At 49.7% G+C, this 17,002-nt stretch overlaps 1 protein-coding gene across 3 annotated transcripts; it reads left to right on the forward strand.

The window, feature by feature from the left end:
- The first annotated feature begins 683 nt into the window (after nucleotides 1–683).
- NUTF2 (nuclear transport factor 2) lies at nucleotides 684–16,630 on the forward strand. 3 transcript variants are annotated; one of them, XM_058706507.1, is made up of 6 exons: nucleotides 709–810; nucleotides 8,714–8,882; nucleotides 12,076–12,203; nucleotides 14,013–14,084; nucleotides 14,169–14,267; nucleotides 16,098–16,630. In XM_058706507.1, the coding sequence occupies exons 3-6, from the start codon at nucleotides 12,105–12,107 to the stop codon at nucleotides 16,209–16,211; spliced, it is 384 nt and encodes a 127-aa protein (XP_058562490.1). In that variant the 5' UTR covers nucleotides 709–810; nucleotides 8,714–8,882; nucleotides 12,076–12,104; the 3' UTR covers nucleotides 16,212–16,630. The 3 variants fall into 3 exon arrangements, with proteins under 3 accessions (XP_058562489.1, XP_058562490.1, XP_058562491.1); XM_058706506.1 differs by lacking the exon at nucleotides 8,714–8,882 and having other exon boundaries at nucleotides 684–810; XM_058706508.1 differs by lacking the exons at nucleotides 709–810; nucleotides 8,714–8,882 and adding an exon at nucleotides 905–1,269.
- Nucleotides 16,631–17,002: the final 372 nt, after the last annotated feature.

Raw genomic sequence — 17,002 nt, forward strand, 5'->3', positions numbered from 1 at the left:
AGTTCTTTTCTCGTTAATAAAAATTAAACCCTTCGGGGCCCCGCCTGCTGCAAAAAATAAAATAAAACGAACAACAGCAACAACAACAAAAAAAACCCCACCGTATGACTAGGTTTTGAAGACCCGAACTGTACAAGATTACTCTTTGTCTCCAGCTGAGCCCCACTTGAGCATTTGAGTCTCCAGCCGAAGGAAAAGCCTCGACTGCTCGAAACCAGCTTTGGGCCGGGCTGGGCGCATGAACGTTGGGACAGCAGAAACTATGGCTTTTGCCCTGGCTAGCTTTAGAGAACCGCTCCGAAGAGTCGAAGTGGTGGCCAGAGCACCGAAGAGGAGGGGAGTTCGGGAGCGGAAACAGCCCAGGGGCCCAGGGAGGGGCGGCTAGGCCTGCTTGGGGCCTGGCCAGGCACGGAGGCGGGGCCCACTCCAAAAGACCGCGCAACTTGGGCGGGGCCAGACCAGCTGGGACCTGGCGACAACTGAGCCCTGACCCTTGCCTGGCGCCAACCTCGGGTGTTCCAGAGGCTTCCGCTAGACCACAATTCTCAGGGGCTCGCCCTGGCAGCCTCCCTCCCTGGCTTAGCCTCACCTCCCGCGCTGAGGGCTGTGTCTGGTCCCCAGCGCATAGCACACTGGGAACTGTAGTTTTCTCCTGGCGCACCTACGCCAGAAAGGAGGTCGGGGGAACTGCGTTTCCCAGAGTGCAGCGGGGTGGCGAGGGAAGGCAGGGGGGAAGGGACAGTCGGTCGCAGACCGCGCTGGGTTGCCGCCGCCGCCGCCGCCGCTGCCGCCATCGTGCCAGCCCCTCGGGTGAGTGTCGGGGCTAGCGCGCCGGGGCGGGGGCTAGGCCGCTAGAGCCGCGCTCTGGGCCGCCTGGAGCCTCCGCTACCAGTCTCCGGGCGCCCCCCCCCCCACCGGCGGCCCAAAGCCGCGCGGGGACGGGGCCATGTGTCGCGCGCGGCTCCGCCTCCCGCCGGTCCTCTGAGGCGGCGGCCGAGGGGAACACAGAGACAGGCGCCTATCCGGCAGTGTGGTGCCTATAGCGGGTGCAGCGGACTGCGCTGTGGCCAGGCCTTTTTTTCTCTGGTCCAGACCACCCGGATGGGGCTCTCCGGGCCCCGCCCCGTCTGGCCTAGCCCGGCCTGCCCGAGTCCCGTAAGCTCTGCAGGCAGGCTAGCGGGACGACCCCAGCCCCACGTCCTGCCACCCGCCAGCGAAGGATCCGGGGATGGGCAAGCGCCACCCGGCCCGCTCCGGAGTCAGCATTGGGTAAGGGCGCTTTCCTGCCGCAGCCCGGGATTAGGGCTCCCATCCGTTTCCCGACCATAGCAAGGCTAGGATATAGGTGAACGCTGCTCCCCTGCTTGTCTGCACGTTGGGAGTGCACAAAACCTAACTCCCACTCTGTGGAACTCATGCGTAGGTTCCTGCGTGGAGAGTAGGGTCAGGGAATCCGGAGCGAGAGGGTTCCATGTGGGACAACCCTCCTCCAGCCTTGGAGGATCTGGCCTGATGCGAGGAAGCGGCTCTGGACTGGTAGGCTCAGACCCCGCCCTTCTATCAGAGACCAGGCCTCAGCTGTGGGTGGGTTGGCCGGCTGTGTTAGTGGAGGAGGGGAAGAAAAAGCCTAGGAGGTGAGGTTGGATATGAGAGCCCCCAACACGTTATTAGACCTGCTCCAGTGCATTCTAATCCTCACATCTGCCCTTTCCAGTCATTTGCCCTCTTCCCCAGAGGAGAATGATTCCGTAAGATTGGTGGTGATAAGGTTGGATTTAATGGAGGGGAAAGTAGGATTCAGACCTGAAGTCCATAAGCCCAGTGCCAAATAAGAGACTGGGCTTGAGGTGACATTGGCGGTGAGCACATTTGGGCCGCGGGGCTCAGATTCAGATTCTGGGGCTCTTCTGAAGCGTGGGTGGGAGAACTAGAGTTGAAAGTTGCAGAAAGTCAGGCTTCTCTCACATGCTTGCTCACTTCTCACCAGGTGGAGTAACCTGTTTACAGGCAGGAGGCTGGTTGAACCTTGAGAAATTGCCTTCATTGATGAATCCAATGACCCCCTTGAGTCCTGGGAGAAGAGGAGTATCTAGCCTTAGAGTAGTCTTCTGACAGGCTTTGTAAAGGTATTTCTGATTGAGTGATGATATATTAAGAGACCAGTCCAGAGAGGACCATGGGATTTTGGGAAGACACAGCTTGTCGAGTCTTGATTCCTCTGACCCAGTATAGCTTCTGAGCTATAGTTTTTGTGAGGATTAAAGAAGCAGCTACGTCTCCGTAGGCCTGGCCTCAGCAGCAAGCAGATCTCTTAAGAAAGTTGAGTTAGGCCCATGATGCAGGAAGCCAACACCGCTGGACTTTTTTTTTTTTTTCCTTGAGTATTTCCCCGGGTGATATTTTTCTGGTCATTGGGCTCTAGCTTTGGCAGTTTTTCTGCAGTTGAATTGCTTTGTCTAGTCATTCTCCCTGATTAAGGAGAACAGGCAAAGATCTGTCCTGATCTCCTGATTCCCTTCCCTCTGTACTCAAACCTCCTAGTCCACATGCTGGCCCATAAACATGTGGAAGTCAGGTTCATTCAGCAAGCTCAGGAGAGGTCTGGTTTGCTAGTGGACATGGGCAAGAAGAAGGGACTGCCCTAAGAACATGCACAGGATCCCTCTGATAGAATCTCTTAGTACTAGAGACAGCTGTTTCAAGACCCTCTGAAGATTGTCAGGATTCCTTTTGTCTAGGACACAGGTTTCACGTGAGGTAGGCTTACTGCTATGGATCAGTTTGCACATTCCAAGGCCCTAAGTGACTTTATGATAATGGTTTTCTTCAGGGTCAAAAAGATACCATTCCTTCTTGAAGATTACCCAGTAGGAGGAAGAATTCCGGTTTCTCCCTCATTCCAATCCTAGAAGTTTTCTATAACTTCTGTGTCTGGGCTTAACTAGCCATTACCCGGCATCCTGACCCCCAGAAGTCCTTGATCTTTCTGGAATTTGGCAGGCCATCTGTATCTCAGAGATAAGAAGAGAATCCTGAGATTCTCCAGAATCTGTCTGCACCTTCTATTCACATAGGGCTGACTTGGAAGTGGAGTTTGGCATGAAGCAGTCGAGATGTGGCTGCATAATCATGGGGGCAGGGTGTGAGGATGCCTAGGTTCTCAACTCTAAACTAGGTCCTTTAGTGACATAGAGTGCACTTCTCCTTTTTTTTTTTAAGTTTTTATTTATTTTGAGAGAGAAAGAGCACGCATGTGTGCAGGTGGAGGGGCAGAGAGAGAGGGAGAGAAAGAATCCCAAGCAGGTTCCACTCTCAGCATGACTCGAGGCTGTATCTCATGACTGCAAGATCATGACCTGAGCTGATGTCAAGAATCGGATGCCTAACCAACTGAACTATCCAGGAGCCCCTGCACCTCTCCTCTCTGAGCCACATCTCACTTTAAAAAAAAAAATTATTGTTTATTTTTGAGAGACAGTGCATGCAAGTACAAGTGGGGGAGGGGCAGAGAGAGAGGAAGACACAGAATCTGAAGCAGGCTCCAGGCTCTGGGCTGTCAGCACAGACCCTGATTCAGGGCTTGAACCCATGAACCGTGAGATCATGACCTGAGCCAAAGTAGGACACTTAACCGACTGAGCCACCCAGGTGCCCCTGAGCCATATCTCACTTTATTCTGCTGTCTAATTTTAGAACTGGAAGACACCTTATATTAAAATATTCTAGGATTCCTCTACTGGGACATTAGTATCTTTCTTGGAACTTTCTTTTCCTTTCTCACCAATGATTACTATTATTCAGCAACCATTCTTTGGCCCTTTTTGTGTAATAGGCTCTGAGCTGAAACTGAAGGTAGCAAAATGAGCCCTACCCAGTCCTGGTGCTGGGGAAAGGAGGAAATGTTACTATTACATACTTAGGGCTAACGTTACTATTATGTACTTAGGGTCTTTTGGCACAGAAGAAGGGGCTAGAGCACAGATGAAGAAAGGCTGTTAGTGAGCCTCCTCTCCTCTCTGCTTCCAGCAGGAACCGTAGAGCAAGGCATTCTTTCACTGGTGGGTGCAGGAAGGTCTGGGGTCCCTTGAGCAATGCTGTCACCACTCCAGATTGCTGTGGCTTTTGGGTCTAGCTGCTGTCCTCTACAGCCTGCTTCTCTGTCCCAGGGGTCTCTGCTGGGCATTCTCCCACTGTCTGGGACTCTCACCAGCATTTTGTGGTCTTCCCATTCCCTGAGTGGAGCCTGGGTATGTGGCTTCTGCCCCTTTCAGTAAGACCCTCTCAGGTCACTTTTTTTCAAATGCCCAGTGCTCCTGAATGGTACCCATGAGGACATCTGCCCAGAGTGAGAAACAGAGCTGCCCGCCCCCCAGAGATAAAAGGGAATAGTCCTTTTGGAGAGAGGGGATCCAAAAACGTTTCCGCAGGATGGACATTGAAAGTTGAGCAGGATTTCTAAAGAGCAGGGGTTGAACTGAACCTCCTCATGGAAATTTTTTTTTTATTTAATTTTTGCTGATGGGCCCTCTGAGAATGTTTGTGTATTTGAGGTTGGATTTGAATTGGTTATCCCTTCCCTGGCTTTGAGACTTTCTTGCTTTGACCATATGTGATAAGAATTCCTGAATCGCTCCCTGAGGGAGTCAGCAGTGTGTGGGTTATCCCTAGAGTGACTTCCAGGCCCACGTGATATGATCATTTTGGTCAGCATCCTGGGCACCAGGTTTGTGTGGCATCATCCTCCTTCTCATCCTGTCAGCTAGAATGTGTCTTCCTGGGAAGAATCCTTTGTGCAGGTCTGGCTGTGACTGTGGAAGTGTCTTAGTGGCCAGGGAAGAACACTGGAGGGCTGGGGTTGGCCCTGCTCACTGGTCCTGGGTCTCCCACCACCACCTGACCTGCTATGGCTTTCTTTTACTGCCCTGGGTCTTACTCCTTATCTGTTTGTGGTACCTGCTATGTGCCGACTCCCTAAGTCCCTAGAGTGGAGAGGAGCTACTCCTGAGAAGGAGAACCTCCTCCTCATGAGAGTGGTATTTTTGAGGTGCCTGGGAACTCAGGACTGTTTGCTTCAGTAAACTGAGGAAATTCTGGGATGTTTTTTTCTTTTTTCTTTCTCTTTCCTTCTTTCTTTCTCTCTTTCTTTAATGTTTATTTATTTTTGAGAGAAAGAGTGAGAGAGGGAAACAGAGGATCCAAAGCAGGCTCCACGCTCACAGCATAGAGCCCGATGTGGGGCTCGAACTCATGAACTGCGAGATCATGGCCTGAGCTGAAGTTGAACCCTCAACCGACTGAGCCACCCAGGCACCCCTGGAATGTGTTTCTTAAAGCCTCTGATACTTCAGAGCCACTGGGTCTCACCAGGGCAGAGACTGCTGCCCCCTGGAGTGATGTCTGTGTGTAGAGACATTGGTTCCATTTGCAGAGGTGGTTTTACACCCCGGCGAACGCAAGTACTCACTTGTCCCTATGGTATAGTCCTACTTGACCAGTTGAGCATGCACTGAGGGTCTTTCTGTACTGAGGGGAATGGAATTTGTTGATTTCAGAGGGCAAGAAAGGGCCTGGGCTCCATTTCTCAGCACTTCATTTGTTACCTCTACACTTTATGCTACTTGACATTGGCTCACAGCTGTTCTAGTCCAAGCCCGTTTTGTGGATATCTTAATGCTGGCTATGCCAGTGGCCCTATGTAGTCTTGAATTTTTTCTTAACCTCTTGGAGTCCTGGTTTCTGCATCTATAAAATGATGGTAATCATACTAGCTTTGCAGCTGTGAGGCTCAAATGAGAGAACACATGTAACTGGGTTTTTTTACGTTTATTTTTTTTATTTTTGAGAGAGAGACAGACCGTGAGTGGGGGAGGGGCAGAGAGCTAGGGAGACACAGAATCCGAAGCAGGCTCCGGGCTCTGAGCTGTCAGCACAGAGCCTGACATGGAGCTCAAACCTACAAACTGTGAGACCATGACCTGAGCTGAAGTTGGACGCTCAACTGACTGAGACACCCAGGCGCCCTCACATGTAACTGTTTTGCTTACAGAAGAAGTCATTCCATTCAGCACTCCGGAGACTCTGTGTTCATCCCTTTATTCCTCTGCTCACCTCAGTCTCAGAGTGTCATGGCAGTATTAGCCAGGCATGGTGGTAGCAGACCATGGGGGTGGTCACTTAGGGGCTTTAGGCCCAACTGGGGAGCCAAGTCCATGTATACCTGACAAGTAAGTTCATGGCCTGGGGTTCAGTTCATGGATGGGAGCTGTCTAGGACAGGGTCCCTAGAAATCTCTGGGTCATGTGGGAAAGGGAGGCTACTTAGGGTCTGAGTAAGTGCAGAGCAGAGGGACCAGAATGCAGATCTCAGGAATTAGCTTCTGGGTCGGCCAGGGTATCCTGAAGGTTCTGGATCCCTCCTCCAGGCCAAAGAGGAGGAAAAGGCCCTCACTGGAGGCACTTAGGCCTTAGGGGTCTGCCCCAGGAAAGGGTTCTGTCCTGGCCAGCCATTCCAGCACTAGACCTTGGCTGATTTCTCTCCAGACTTCAGGCAGGGGAATGGTGGACTAGGCAGTTGGGAGTCCTGGATTGAGGCTGTTCCATGGTGTGGTATCTTTGCAGGAGGCTGAGGTAACCACCTTCTTTCTAGTTCTTGACCTCAGTGTTCACTTAGGACCTGACTGACTCCTTGCAGCTGGGTCTTCCTTTATACCCTCAGTTGATCACCCCTAACATCCCCAATTACTGGTGAGGAAACAGGGTCAAAGGGTCATACAACGAGGGAGAGGAGGAATAGGCTAGAGGCCAAGCCTTTGAGGGTGTGGTTGTGTGCCTGCTGTTGAGCCACAGCTGACCTTCTTTCAGGTGACCAGGGCTTTGGGAATAAGTGAGGGGGTTGGGCCAAGCCCTCCAATAGACAGATGACTGGGTAGTTGACAAAGGACTGTTTCCTGATGACTTAGACAGAAGGCGCAGGTAGAGAGGAGGTGGGCCACTTAAATTCGGCAGGGTTCACCCAGAATTTGCTCCTCCTCCAGAGAAGGAGAGCTGGGCCAGGCACCATGGCAACAGGGATGCCCGGGTCAGGGAGACAGATCATAAACAAATATGTTAAGTGTGACAATCTCATTCAGTGATAAGTGCTAAGAAAACAATACAAGATGGTGAAATGAGTGACCAGTTACTTTGAACGGACAGAGAAGGTGTCTGTGAGGAGGTGACATTTGAGCTGACACATATGTGACAAGGAGCAGACAAATGAAGATCCAGGGAGAATAGTGATCTGGGTAGAAGGATCAACAGTTGCAAAGCTCTTGGGTGAGAACAGGCTCAGCATGTTCCAGGAACAGGGACATGCCCAGACTGGCAGTAGAGGAGGGGCGAGGGGTGGGTTGGGTGGCAGATGAGGTTGGACAGCCAGGAGGGCAGGTCACCCAGGGGCCTTGAAGGCAGTCTAAGTGGTTGAGACTGTCAGTGGAGAATGGGAGGGAAGTCACTGGAGGGCCATAGGATGTATGAGAGTAAAGGCCACGGTTGATGCTGACTTCAAGGATCCCCCTAGAAGCTTGGTGTATCTGCTGACATGCCCTGCAGGCCTTGGTGATGGGTGCTCAAAAAAAGACAAACATGGGTCTTTCTCTGTATCAGTCTGGAGTTTGGAACATCCTCTTCCCCATCACTCTCCTGCCCCCAGCCCTGCCCCAGGTCCAGCTAGGCCAGGATCTCTGACTTGCTGAGATGGTAGAACTGGGCTGTGACTTTGCACGTTTGGGAAAACTGTGAGATCATCCCCCATGAAAACGCCTTTTGTTTGGGTTTGGTGTGGAAGTCTGCCTGGTGCCTTTGTTTGGAGGCAGAAGCCCTGGTTCAGGCCTGTCTTGCCCCTCTCTGAGAAAGTCAAGGTTAGAGGTCAGGGCTTCAGTGCTATGTGCCCAGGAGCACCTCTCTCACTGGGTGGTCTACTCATTTTTACCTCCAATCTATTGTCTCGGGGAGTCCTGGCTCTGGAGTCCACTAAACCTGGTTCCATCTAGTTCCACCACCCATTAGGCTTATGGCCTTGAACAAGTTAGCTAACCTTTCTGAGCTTCATTTTGCTTGTCTCTAATGTGGGAATCAAGTCATAGGGTGTTAGGACCAAATGCATGTAAAGCCTTTAGCACATGTCTATACCTAATACATACTAGTAAAAATGAGATGTTATCAGGTAGACACTGCTATTTAAGTTTTGTCACTGGAGGGGCGCCTGGGTGGCTCAATCAGTTGAGCGTCTGACTTCGGCTCAGGTCATGATCTCACAGTTCATGGGTTCGAGCCCCGCGTCTGGCTCTGTGCTGACAGCTCAGAGCCCGGAGCCTGCTTCCGATTCTGTGTCTCCCTCTCTCTCTGCCCCTCCCCCACTCACACTCTGTCTCTCTCTCCTTCAAAAATAAAAAAAAATTTTTTTAAAAATTTAAAAAGTTTTGTCACTGGAAACACTGACCCAGAATTTGAAGATAAAAATGAAAATTTTCTGTTGTCTAATGGGGTCTTCTGGGCAAAAGATTTTTTTTTTTGGGGGGGGTGCAAAAGATTTTAACCTGGGATCTTTGACAGCCTCAGGGAGTCTGAACAATCTGAAATTATTCGCAAGGCTGGGACATCCCTACCTCTGTGCAAATTTATTGGGAGAGGGTCACAGTTTTTGAGACATTCTTAGAGGGTCTTTGCACCCACAGAGACCTAAAGGTCAGTGAAGGCTGATGCTCAGTGGGCGAGAGGTCATCGAGGTCATTTCTGCTCCTCGAGGAGCCTGGCCTCACTCAGCCTGCGGACTGTTGGGGTGAAGCAGGAGATGGCGTGGTCAGCGGTCCTCTTGGAAGAACTGTAGGAGAAGCCGTCATGAAGGTCAGTCCCCAACCTGATATGAGGCTGCTTCTGAGCCTTGGCATTTTTCTTTTTAGACTGTTCTTTCTGCAGTATATGTATTAGAATCAAGGTCAGGGCTTGCTGGCCATCCTGGGGAACATCCTCCCAGCTTGGCCCAGACCCATCCCTGTGTTGCTTGGGATGAGGGGGGGGACTTTGCTCCCTGCTTCTTTTTCTGGATGCAGGAATGCTGCCTCCCAGCCAAGAGTTGAAAGCTTTATGGGAGATTTGGAGTCAAACTGTAAATCCTGTAGTTTGCTGAGCCACACTTTGTGCTAAGGGATTGGGGTGGGATGGAGTGGGTGTGGCAGAAACCACACTGGAACCCTCCCAGCCCAGAGCCATAATGTTTAGGCAGAGGAGTGAGCTCTGGCTGTGTTAATATGGTTTTGCACATGGGGTTGGGGTCAACATGAGTCTGGGAAGGAGGACCCAAATAGATGGAATCTGAGGGAAGAGTAGGAACTTGACCAGACAGATGAGAGGAGGGAGGACATCCCAGTATGGGGACTCAAAGGGTGAGGGTGGGGCAAAAATCAGTGAGCAAGCACTGAGTGAGTTCTGTTCTATTTGTGTGTGAGCTGGATGGAGGTAGGACAGAATGCTAGGGAGACAGGGACAGGTATGGATGCACATCTGTGGAGTTTCAAGATTTAATACAAAGGTGAGGCTATTGTACAGAAGAGACATGGCCAGCTTTGTGGTTTAGAGCTCAGGGGCACATATTTAGCAGAAAGAAAGCGCTGACTTCAACCAGAGGACCCAGTATAAGCCCTGATGTACTAGATGGACTTGGGGCAAGACATATCATTAAACCTCAGTTTTCCCACCTGTAAAGTGGGATGACAATGGAATCTGACCACATGGCTACCATGATCAGTACCTGGAAATAAACATATCAGGTCAAACAGGCCAAGAACAAGGTTGGTATTGGCTTCAGGGACCCTATTTGGAAAAGGCCTCAGTCTACATAGTTTCGAAGGTTCCTTCTCACACTTTCTGGTACCCCCAAGCAGTCTCATTCCTTAGGAAAACACACTTTGCCCTGCCCCACTGGACCAAAGTGTCTTTCTGTCCCTTTATCTGTCCACTCTCTTCACTCCACCACTACTTCTGCCAAGTAGTTTTTGTATTGGCAAGTTAACATACCTTAAGAACAATATTGAAAAAGGAGACACCCCCCCCCCCCCCATACTTCCTCTGCATCACTGTCCTACCACATGGCACCACTTTTCTTGTCTTTGGGTCAGCTTTTACTTAGCCTTATTTTCCCTTACCCTCCATCTCCAGCTTTCCTGTTCCCTGCCCTTATCTCTTTCCTTGTGCCCAGACACATACTTATGCTTTTTCTTCTGATCGGCATACTCTTTCTCCAAGACCTTCCCTGAGGACTGCCCAACCTTGCTGAGGACAGAGGGAGAGATGGCCCTTACCCATTCTTTTAGCTTTCCCTCTGCCCCAGAGCTCTTGGGGTAGGATACCATGGGGCTGGGCCACAGTGAATGAGCCAAACATAGTGAATATTAGGTTGGAAGAGGCAGAGATTCGAGATGCAGCAGAGATGGCCGGGAGTGGGGGGGTAGCTACAGTCTGACCCCTTGGAAATGTGACCATGACAGCAGCTAAGACTAGCTTTTGACCCTATGCTTTTCCCACAAGTTGATTTGTTTCTTGGCAGAGTATAAACTGGGACACACCTTGTATTCCTGTGTAGCAGGCGTGCCTGGGTCCAGTCTTTCTCTTCTGCTTGTTTTAGACTTTTCTTGGACATTTCTTAGTCATCTTAGCACTGAGCTCCTATTTTTAGTGCCACCACCTCCTATGGGACCTAAAATAAAGCTGGCTCATCTTCCTGGCCCCTCATTGGCTGAAGTATTGGTCATAGGCTGGGAGATTGGCTGGATTGGGACTAAGCCACTGGCCCTCTACATTATCTATCCCGGCTGGCTCCTCTGGCCTTGGGTGAGGTCATAGGGACTAGAGTGAACTAGCAGGTTCCCTTGGTGAGGCTTCACAACCACTGGCAACATCAGGGTTCCACCCCCTTACAGAGGAGGGAGATGAGGCCCTTCTTGGGGCAATGACTTGCATCAGGTCCCACCACTGTTAATGGTTGTCTGCCATTAACAGACACAACGCAACTCCTCACTGCTTTGGTTCAGAGTCCTGTTGTCAGAAGATGGGGAGGTAGTCAGACACAACTGCAGAACAACATACAAGTCTGCCATTGTGGTATCCTTCAGTGAGATGTGGGCTTCCTATCTGGAAGGGGCCTAGCAAAGCCATAGTGGCTCTCGTCTACGGCTTGAGTTTTCCTTCTAGCAACCCTTGGAGCTGTGATGTCTATAGCTGGGAGGGGGTCTCCCCGCCCCCACCTCAAAGACCAGAGAAGGGCAGCCCCTTCCAACGGAGGCAGTGCTGGGATGGGGAGTGTGAAGAGATGATCGCCTCTGTTTCCCTTCCCAGAACCCCTCAGTATTACTCTCTGATTCTTTGAATTCATGTTCCCATCTCTGAAGTGGGTAGGGGTAACCCTGTCATGAAGACATGAATAGCTGTTACCTGTGCTCAAAGAAGTAAACAGCTCCCCTAAGACTAAAATGGAGGATCACTTGCTGTTTTATTGCAAGTGGGGACTTGAGGAGACATCTCCCCCCCACTCTCACTGGGTCTTCTTCCACCTCTTGATATAGCCCTGGGGCAATGTTGATGGGACTAAGGACATTACACAGATACCTGTAATTTCTGACCTGCAAAGTGGGAAGAACAGATTGTTGAGAGAATTAAATGAAAACATGTGGGGAGAGTGTGTGTCATTAGCTCCTTCTTAAAGCCCCACTCCCCATTGGGCATTGAAGGGCTTGCTCTGACTGTCCTGGCTCCACCCTCAGCACCTATTCTATGTGCTCCACATCCCGGGAGCCCCTTTGTTTCATTAGCCAGAGCTCCTCAAAGGAGAGTCTGAGTCTGGTCCACCTCTGGGCTCCCTGCACTGGTCTGTATTGGGAGGGGCCTCCTACCAATTCCCCAGGACCTCTCTATAACAGACCTCACCAAAAGACTCCCTCCTCGAGGAGGCCAGGAGGGGTAGGGGTCAGTGAAGAAACCGCAGCTGGCTACCTCCTGTTCCCTTGGTACCAACACTTCCCTCCATGTCTTGCTGATCTTGCAGGTCTCAGTGAGGCCGGGTGACGCTCCAGAATGGGAGACAAGCCAATTTGGGAGCAGATTGGATCCAGCTTCATTCAACATTACTACCAGTTATTTGATAACGACAGAACCCAACTAGGCGCAATTTATGTAAGTCTCCAGCTCTAGGGCCTGAACAGGATCCCCAAGGGATCAATTCAGATGTTGGGCCAGTGTGTCCAGTTCACAAGTTCTAGCAGCCCTTACCGGATTTGGCTATACTCTTCTATCTAAGCTTCTGTCTGTGGCACAAGGGGCCTGAGGCTTAGCCCAACTACCTGGTCTACACGTTCCCTTCTGTCATCTTCCATAAGAGTAGGGATCCTGTATCCTTGGCAGGTTGTTATGGGCTTGCCATTCCATGGTCCTGAGAGTGCCTCTGGTTCCAGATTGGGCAGCAGCAGACAGATGCTAGGGCTCATGGTGCTTTCTGGAAGTGGCAGGTGTGAGCATCATCAATGCAAAACTGAGTTCTCCTGGAGGTCTTAGGTCCAAGTTTCCTTTTGAGGGCCAAACACCCCTGAATGCTCATGGTAAACAAATGGGGTTAGCCCAGGGAGACTGGTGTGTCTTTAACTCTTCTAGGCAGGCACTTGCTATTTTAATGATCATGTATACCAAGAGCTACTTGTATTTGACCCTGCCAGGACTCAGTCACAGTAATGTGATTGATCAGGCCATTTCTAGCAGGTCTGTCCAGAATGGAAATGATAGGAGTCATCTAGCATAGCCTGAGAACCTGACTGGGCTGTGGGCAAAGCTCTCTGTGTCTCTAGAAACTCGGGGTCAAGTCTGAAGAAAAGAAAGGGATCTTACCAGTGGAAAGCCAAATCCAGTAAATGCATTATTTGGTTGTCATCATAGAGAGTTTTAAAAACTTGAACTGATATGACTCTGGGATCCTGGCACTTCTGTTTTATTTGCTTCTTAAAATCAATGAAAGCAGCCCCGACCCAGAGAAGAGAGCATGGTCCTAAAAGAATGCTTTATGTATGTCATTTTGTATAATCATCAGCATATGTCTCTTTTAAAGATCAGAAAATAGAAAAATATGTAACTTGCCAAATATTATAGCTGGTAAGTAGCAAAGGCAGTTTTGAGTTCTGCCCCTGAAGTCTATGGCAGGAAAAATATGGAGGGGAGGGGACGAAACTAGTGGGTTGCATGTTGATGTAGGGAGGGTCCCAGGCTAGGCCTTGGGAGGCCTTGTCAGCCTCCATTCTTCCCTCACCTCATGGGTGTCCTTATAGGAGTGGCCTCAGTAGAATTCAGCCTGAGCTCTAGAGATGGTAATTGAACATAGAATGTTTCCAAGTTATTTCTCATGGGCTTCTCTAGTACTGGTGCTGACTGACCACATAGCAGGATGACTTTTGGCTGAGCCTTGACCACATAATAGGCAGCCTCGGGCTCATGCATATCAGAGGCCATATAATTTCTTTGTTTTTGTTTTTTAGTTTATTTACTTATTTTGAGAGAGAGAGAGAGAGAGAGAGGAGGGACAGAGAAGAGAGAGAATCCCAAGCAGGCTCCATGCTATCAGCTCAAAGCCGGACACAGGGGTCTAGCTCATGAATTGTGAGATCGTGACCTGACCTGAAATCAAGAGTCAGACACCTAACCAACTGAGCCACCCAGATGCCCCCAGGGGGCATATAACTTCTTGAATAAAAACCAGGAAATGAACTTACTAAGTAGGTTTGTATTTTGTTAGCTTTTCAGAGCCTGGGCTCTGGGAAGATAGGGTGTAATTAAAGAGGTTGTTAGTAGTGTAAAGTATGGAAACTACCTTCAGTTCCCTTCTTTATAGATAGGGTAATTGAGTTTTGGACTCATTTTTCCAAACAAGGTCCTTTTCAGGGACTCAGAGATATATTCCTTTTTCTCTGAGGCCCTGACCCCATGTTTTCTGGTTTTCAGATTGACGCATCATGCCTTACGTGGGAAGGACAGCAGTTCCAGGGGAAAGCTGCCATTGTGGAGAAGTTGTCTGTAAGTAAAGGCCAGGGTCATGCTGCAAGCAGCTACTTCCCTGCCTTGCTGGCCACAGCCCATCACCCCCTCTTTCTTTTGCAGAGCCTTCCGTTCCAGAAAATCCAGCACAGCATCACGGCGCAGGACCATCAGCCCACGCCAGATAGCTGCATCATCAGCATGGTTGTGGGCCAGCTCAAGGTAATAGTGCTGGTAGGGAGGAGTGGGCAGGCAGAGGAGAGCCCTGCACGCCTGTCTTCGCTGTGATGTGACCTGCTTATCAAGGGACACTCTGTCTAGAGCTGTATAATTCAATACAATAACCACTAGTCACATTTTTAAATTATATTTCAATTTTAATGGCAATTTTTAAATTGCATTAATTAAAATGAAAGTTAAAGTGGAGTTCCTCAGCCAAACTAAGTATATTTCAAGTGCTTATAGTCAGTCACTGTGACTTCCTATTGGACAGTGCAGACACAGACTGATTGTGTTGTTACAGAAAGTACTATTGGAGAGTACAGGTTTAGAGCCTTTCTGGAAAAGGGACAAGAGGTATAGGAGCAGGGTGGGGTTGTGGTGCTAAGCTACTGGGCCTTCATACTGCCCTGCGGTATAGGTGGGCTTTCTGTCGGCAGCTGGTCCTAGATGGGCCAGCTGGGTGCTGAGTTGCAGTCCCTTGCTGGAGTCCATGTTGCCACTTCCTGAGCTGGCTACTGGCTCCGCCACCTGCTGAGCAAAGCAGATTCCTGGAACTCCTGCTTCTGTTTGCATTCTCCTTTCCTCTTCCAAGACCTATCCTCTTCAAAGCCTTCAGCTCCTCAGTCCCCCAAGAACTCTCATGGGAACTCCTACCTGTTGTGCTCCAGCAGACTGAAGCCAGATTTTTAATTTCCGAAAAGCTTCTCCTCCTTTCCAAAGCAGGACAGGTTGGCTGCCCGTTGACCAGGTTCCAGTCTCCTGGACCCGTGTCACGGTGGGACTCTGAATAATAGGCCCACATGGCCTTCTCCGTAGGTTAGGTGGGGCCTTCTGGGTTAAATAAAAGGGCAGAAAGAGGGGCCCCATAGGCCTCTGCCATGGGCCCAGAAGGACCTGCCTTGTGGCCTGGACTTTCCTGTCAGTTTTTTCCTGCCTGTCCAACATGCCCTGCCCAGAGTTTGTATTCAGATAGGCCGTTGGGAGTGAAGAGGTCTTTTCAGGGGGCTCGGTGCCTATTTTCCAGGATAGGGTCAGTAAGCATGGCCCATCTCCCACTTGGCTTCAGGTTCATTCTGCTGTTTCTGTCCCAACTCAAGAGTCCCTAAAATTCTGATTTGCCTAATTGCTGATGATAATTCCCAGAAACCCCAGCAATGTTAGAGATAGCACTGGTTAACTGGGCTCCTACCTTAACTATGCGTCATCCTGATCTTCTGCAGTTTGGCTGGAGGTGTCTTGTCTTTTTTTTTTTTTTTCATTGCAAATGTTATATATGACATGACAGGAAACATCACCAGGTGACATTGCTTCGTTTTTGCTCTTTGTTTTGCTCTTTGTTAGAGCTGTGATTACAGTGTGAACTCCATTTTGAGTCTTTTCTCACCTACTTGGCCACAGTCAGTATTAACAGTAGTTTCTCTTAATTGGACTAACTGGTGTAATCAGACGCTAAGATTATTTAGGTTTTAGGTACTGTAAGTTATGCGGTGAGCACTACAGAACTCTTTTCAAATTGATCACTGCTTAGAGACATGGGCTCAGAGGCAGGTGTGTTTTCTGCTCTCTTACGGTGTCTAATTGGTGATATATTCTACAGTTTAAGTGCATGTAACAGTGAGAACTGCCATCTGTAGCCCCTATGTGCCCAGTGCCATGTTTTGTACATTATATCAATTCACATTCATAAATACACTTTGGCTATACTGGGATTTGAGTCCAAGACCGTAGGGCCTGATCTCAAAGTCAGCATTTTTTGTCCTGTTCCCTTGCCACTAAACTCCCTTCCTGTTCCTTGGCCTACTTACTGAATCATTTTTTTTCTCCTCACAGGCTGATGAAGACCCCATCATGGGGTTCCACCAGATGTTCCTATTAAAGAACATCAACGATGCTTGGGTTTGCACCAATGACATGTTCAGGCTTGCCCTGCACAACTTCGGCTGACCTCCTCCCAGTCAGGCACTCATGCTGTTTCCTCCTCCCTCCTCTCCCCAATATTATTCACACTCCTCCAGATGCTCCAAATATCATACACAAATGAGCAGGGCCGCGGTGGGAGCGGGCGCAGTGCGCTGCTGCTACTGAGGTATTGTGCATGATGTTTGGACGCTAGACTAGTTGCATCTGACAGGAGAAGTTTGTGTTGTACCAGCGCATGCCTTGGAAAGACTTAAGTAATGCAAAAGGTTGTTTTTTTTTTGTTTTGTTTTGTTTTTTGTTTTTTAATCTACTGACAAGTTGCTCTAGTAACCCAAAGAAGTGAAGGAGAAAGCAGCTGCCTCACCGCCCAGATATTGATTTGTTCGGATGTTTCAATGCCTCATGATACAATAAAACCACAAAAATTTTCTTAACAGTTTAAATCGTTTTAATGAGTTTAATAGTTGGCTGGGCATCAATAACTACCTTGCCCCATTGTCTCTCTCATGTCTCACCTTCCCACCTCTCCCCCCAACTCAGCAATACATGTTACAAAGAGAAACTGCTGAAGCAGCACTCCCAGATAGCTTCCCTCAGAAGCCTTTAGGGCATAGTATGCCCCACCTCAGCCCACCTGGTCCTGGAAAACTGAGCTGCAGACAGCTTGGGTCTGGCCTGAAGCTTCCCTTGCACTGAAGCCTTTGCAGTTACTTCTGACAACTCCTACATTGGGTAGGTCAGGGCTCTGGTAATAGAGATGATCTAGAATCCCACTGAAAAATGACTCATCAAGCTCAGGTGCTCTGGGCTGAGGG

The sequence above is a fragment of the Neofelis nebulosa genome, chromosome 17 (assembly GCF_028018385.1).
Source record: "Neofelis nebulosa isolate mNeoNeb1 chromosome 17, mNeoNeb1.pri, whole genome shotgun sequence".
NCBI classification, from domain to species: domain Eukaryota; kingdom Metazoa; phylum Chordata; class Mammalia; order Carnivora; family Felidae; genus Neofelis; species Neofelis nebulosa.

Excerpts from the sequence above, each read along its gene's own strand:
- NUTF2 (XM_058706506.1), top strand. The coding sequence starts at position 12,105 with ATGGGAGACAAGCCAATTTGGGAGCAGATTGGATCCAGCTTCATTCAA. Across the intron at positions 14,085-14,168 it reads CCATTGTGGAGAAGTTGTCT|AGCCTTCCGTTCCAGAAAAT; the intron begins GTAAGTAAAGGC and ends TTTCTTTTGCAG. Across the intron at positions 14,268-16,097 it reads TGGTTGTGGGCCAGCTCAAG|GCTGATGAAGACCCCATCAT; the intron begins GTAATAGTGCTG and ends TTCTCCTCACAG.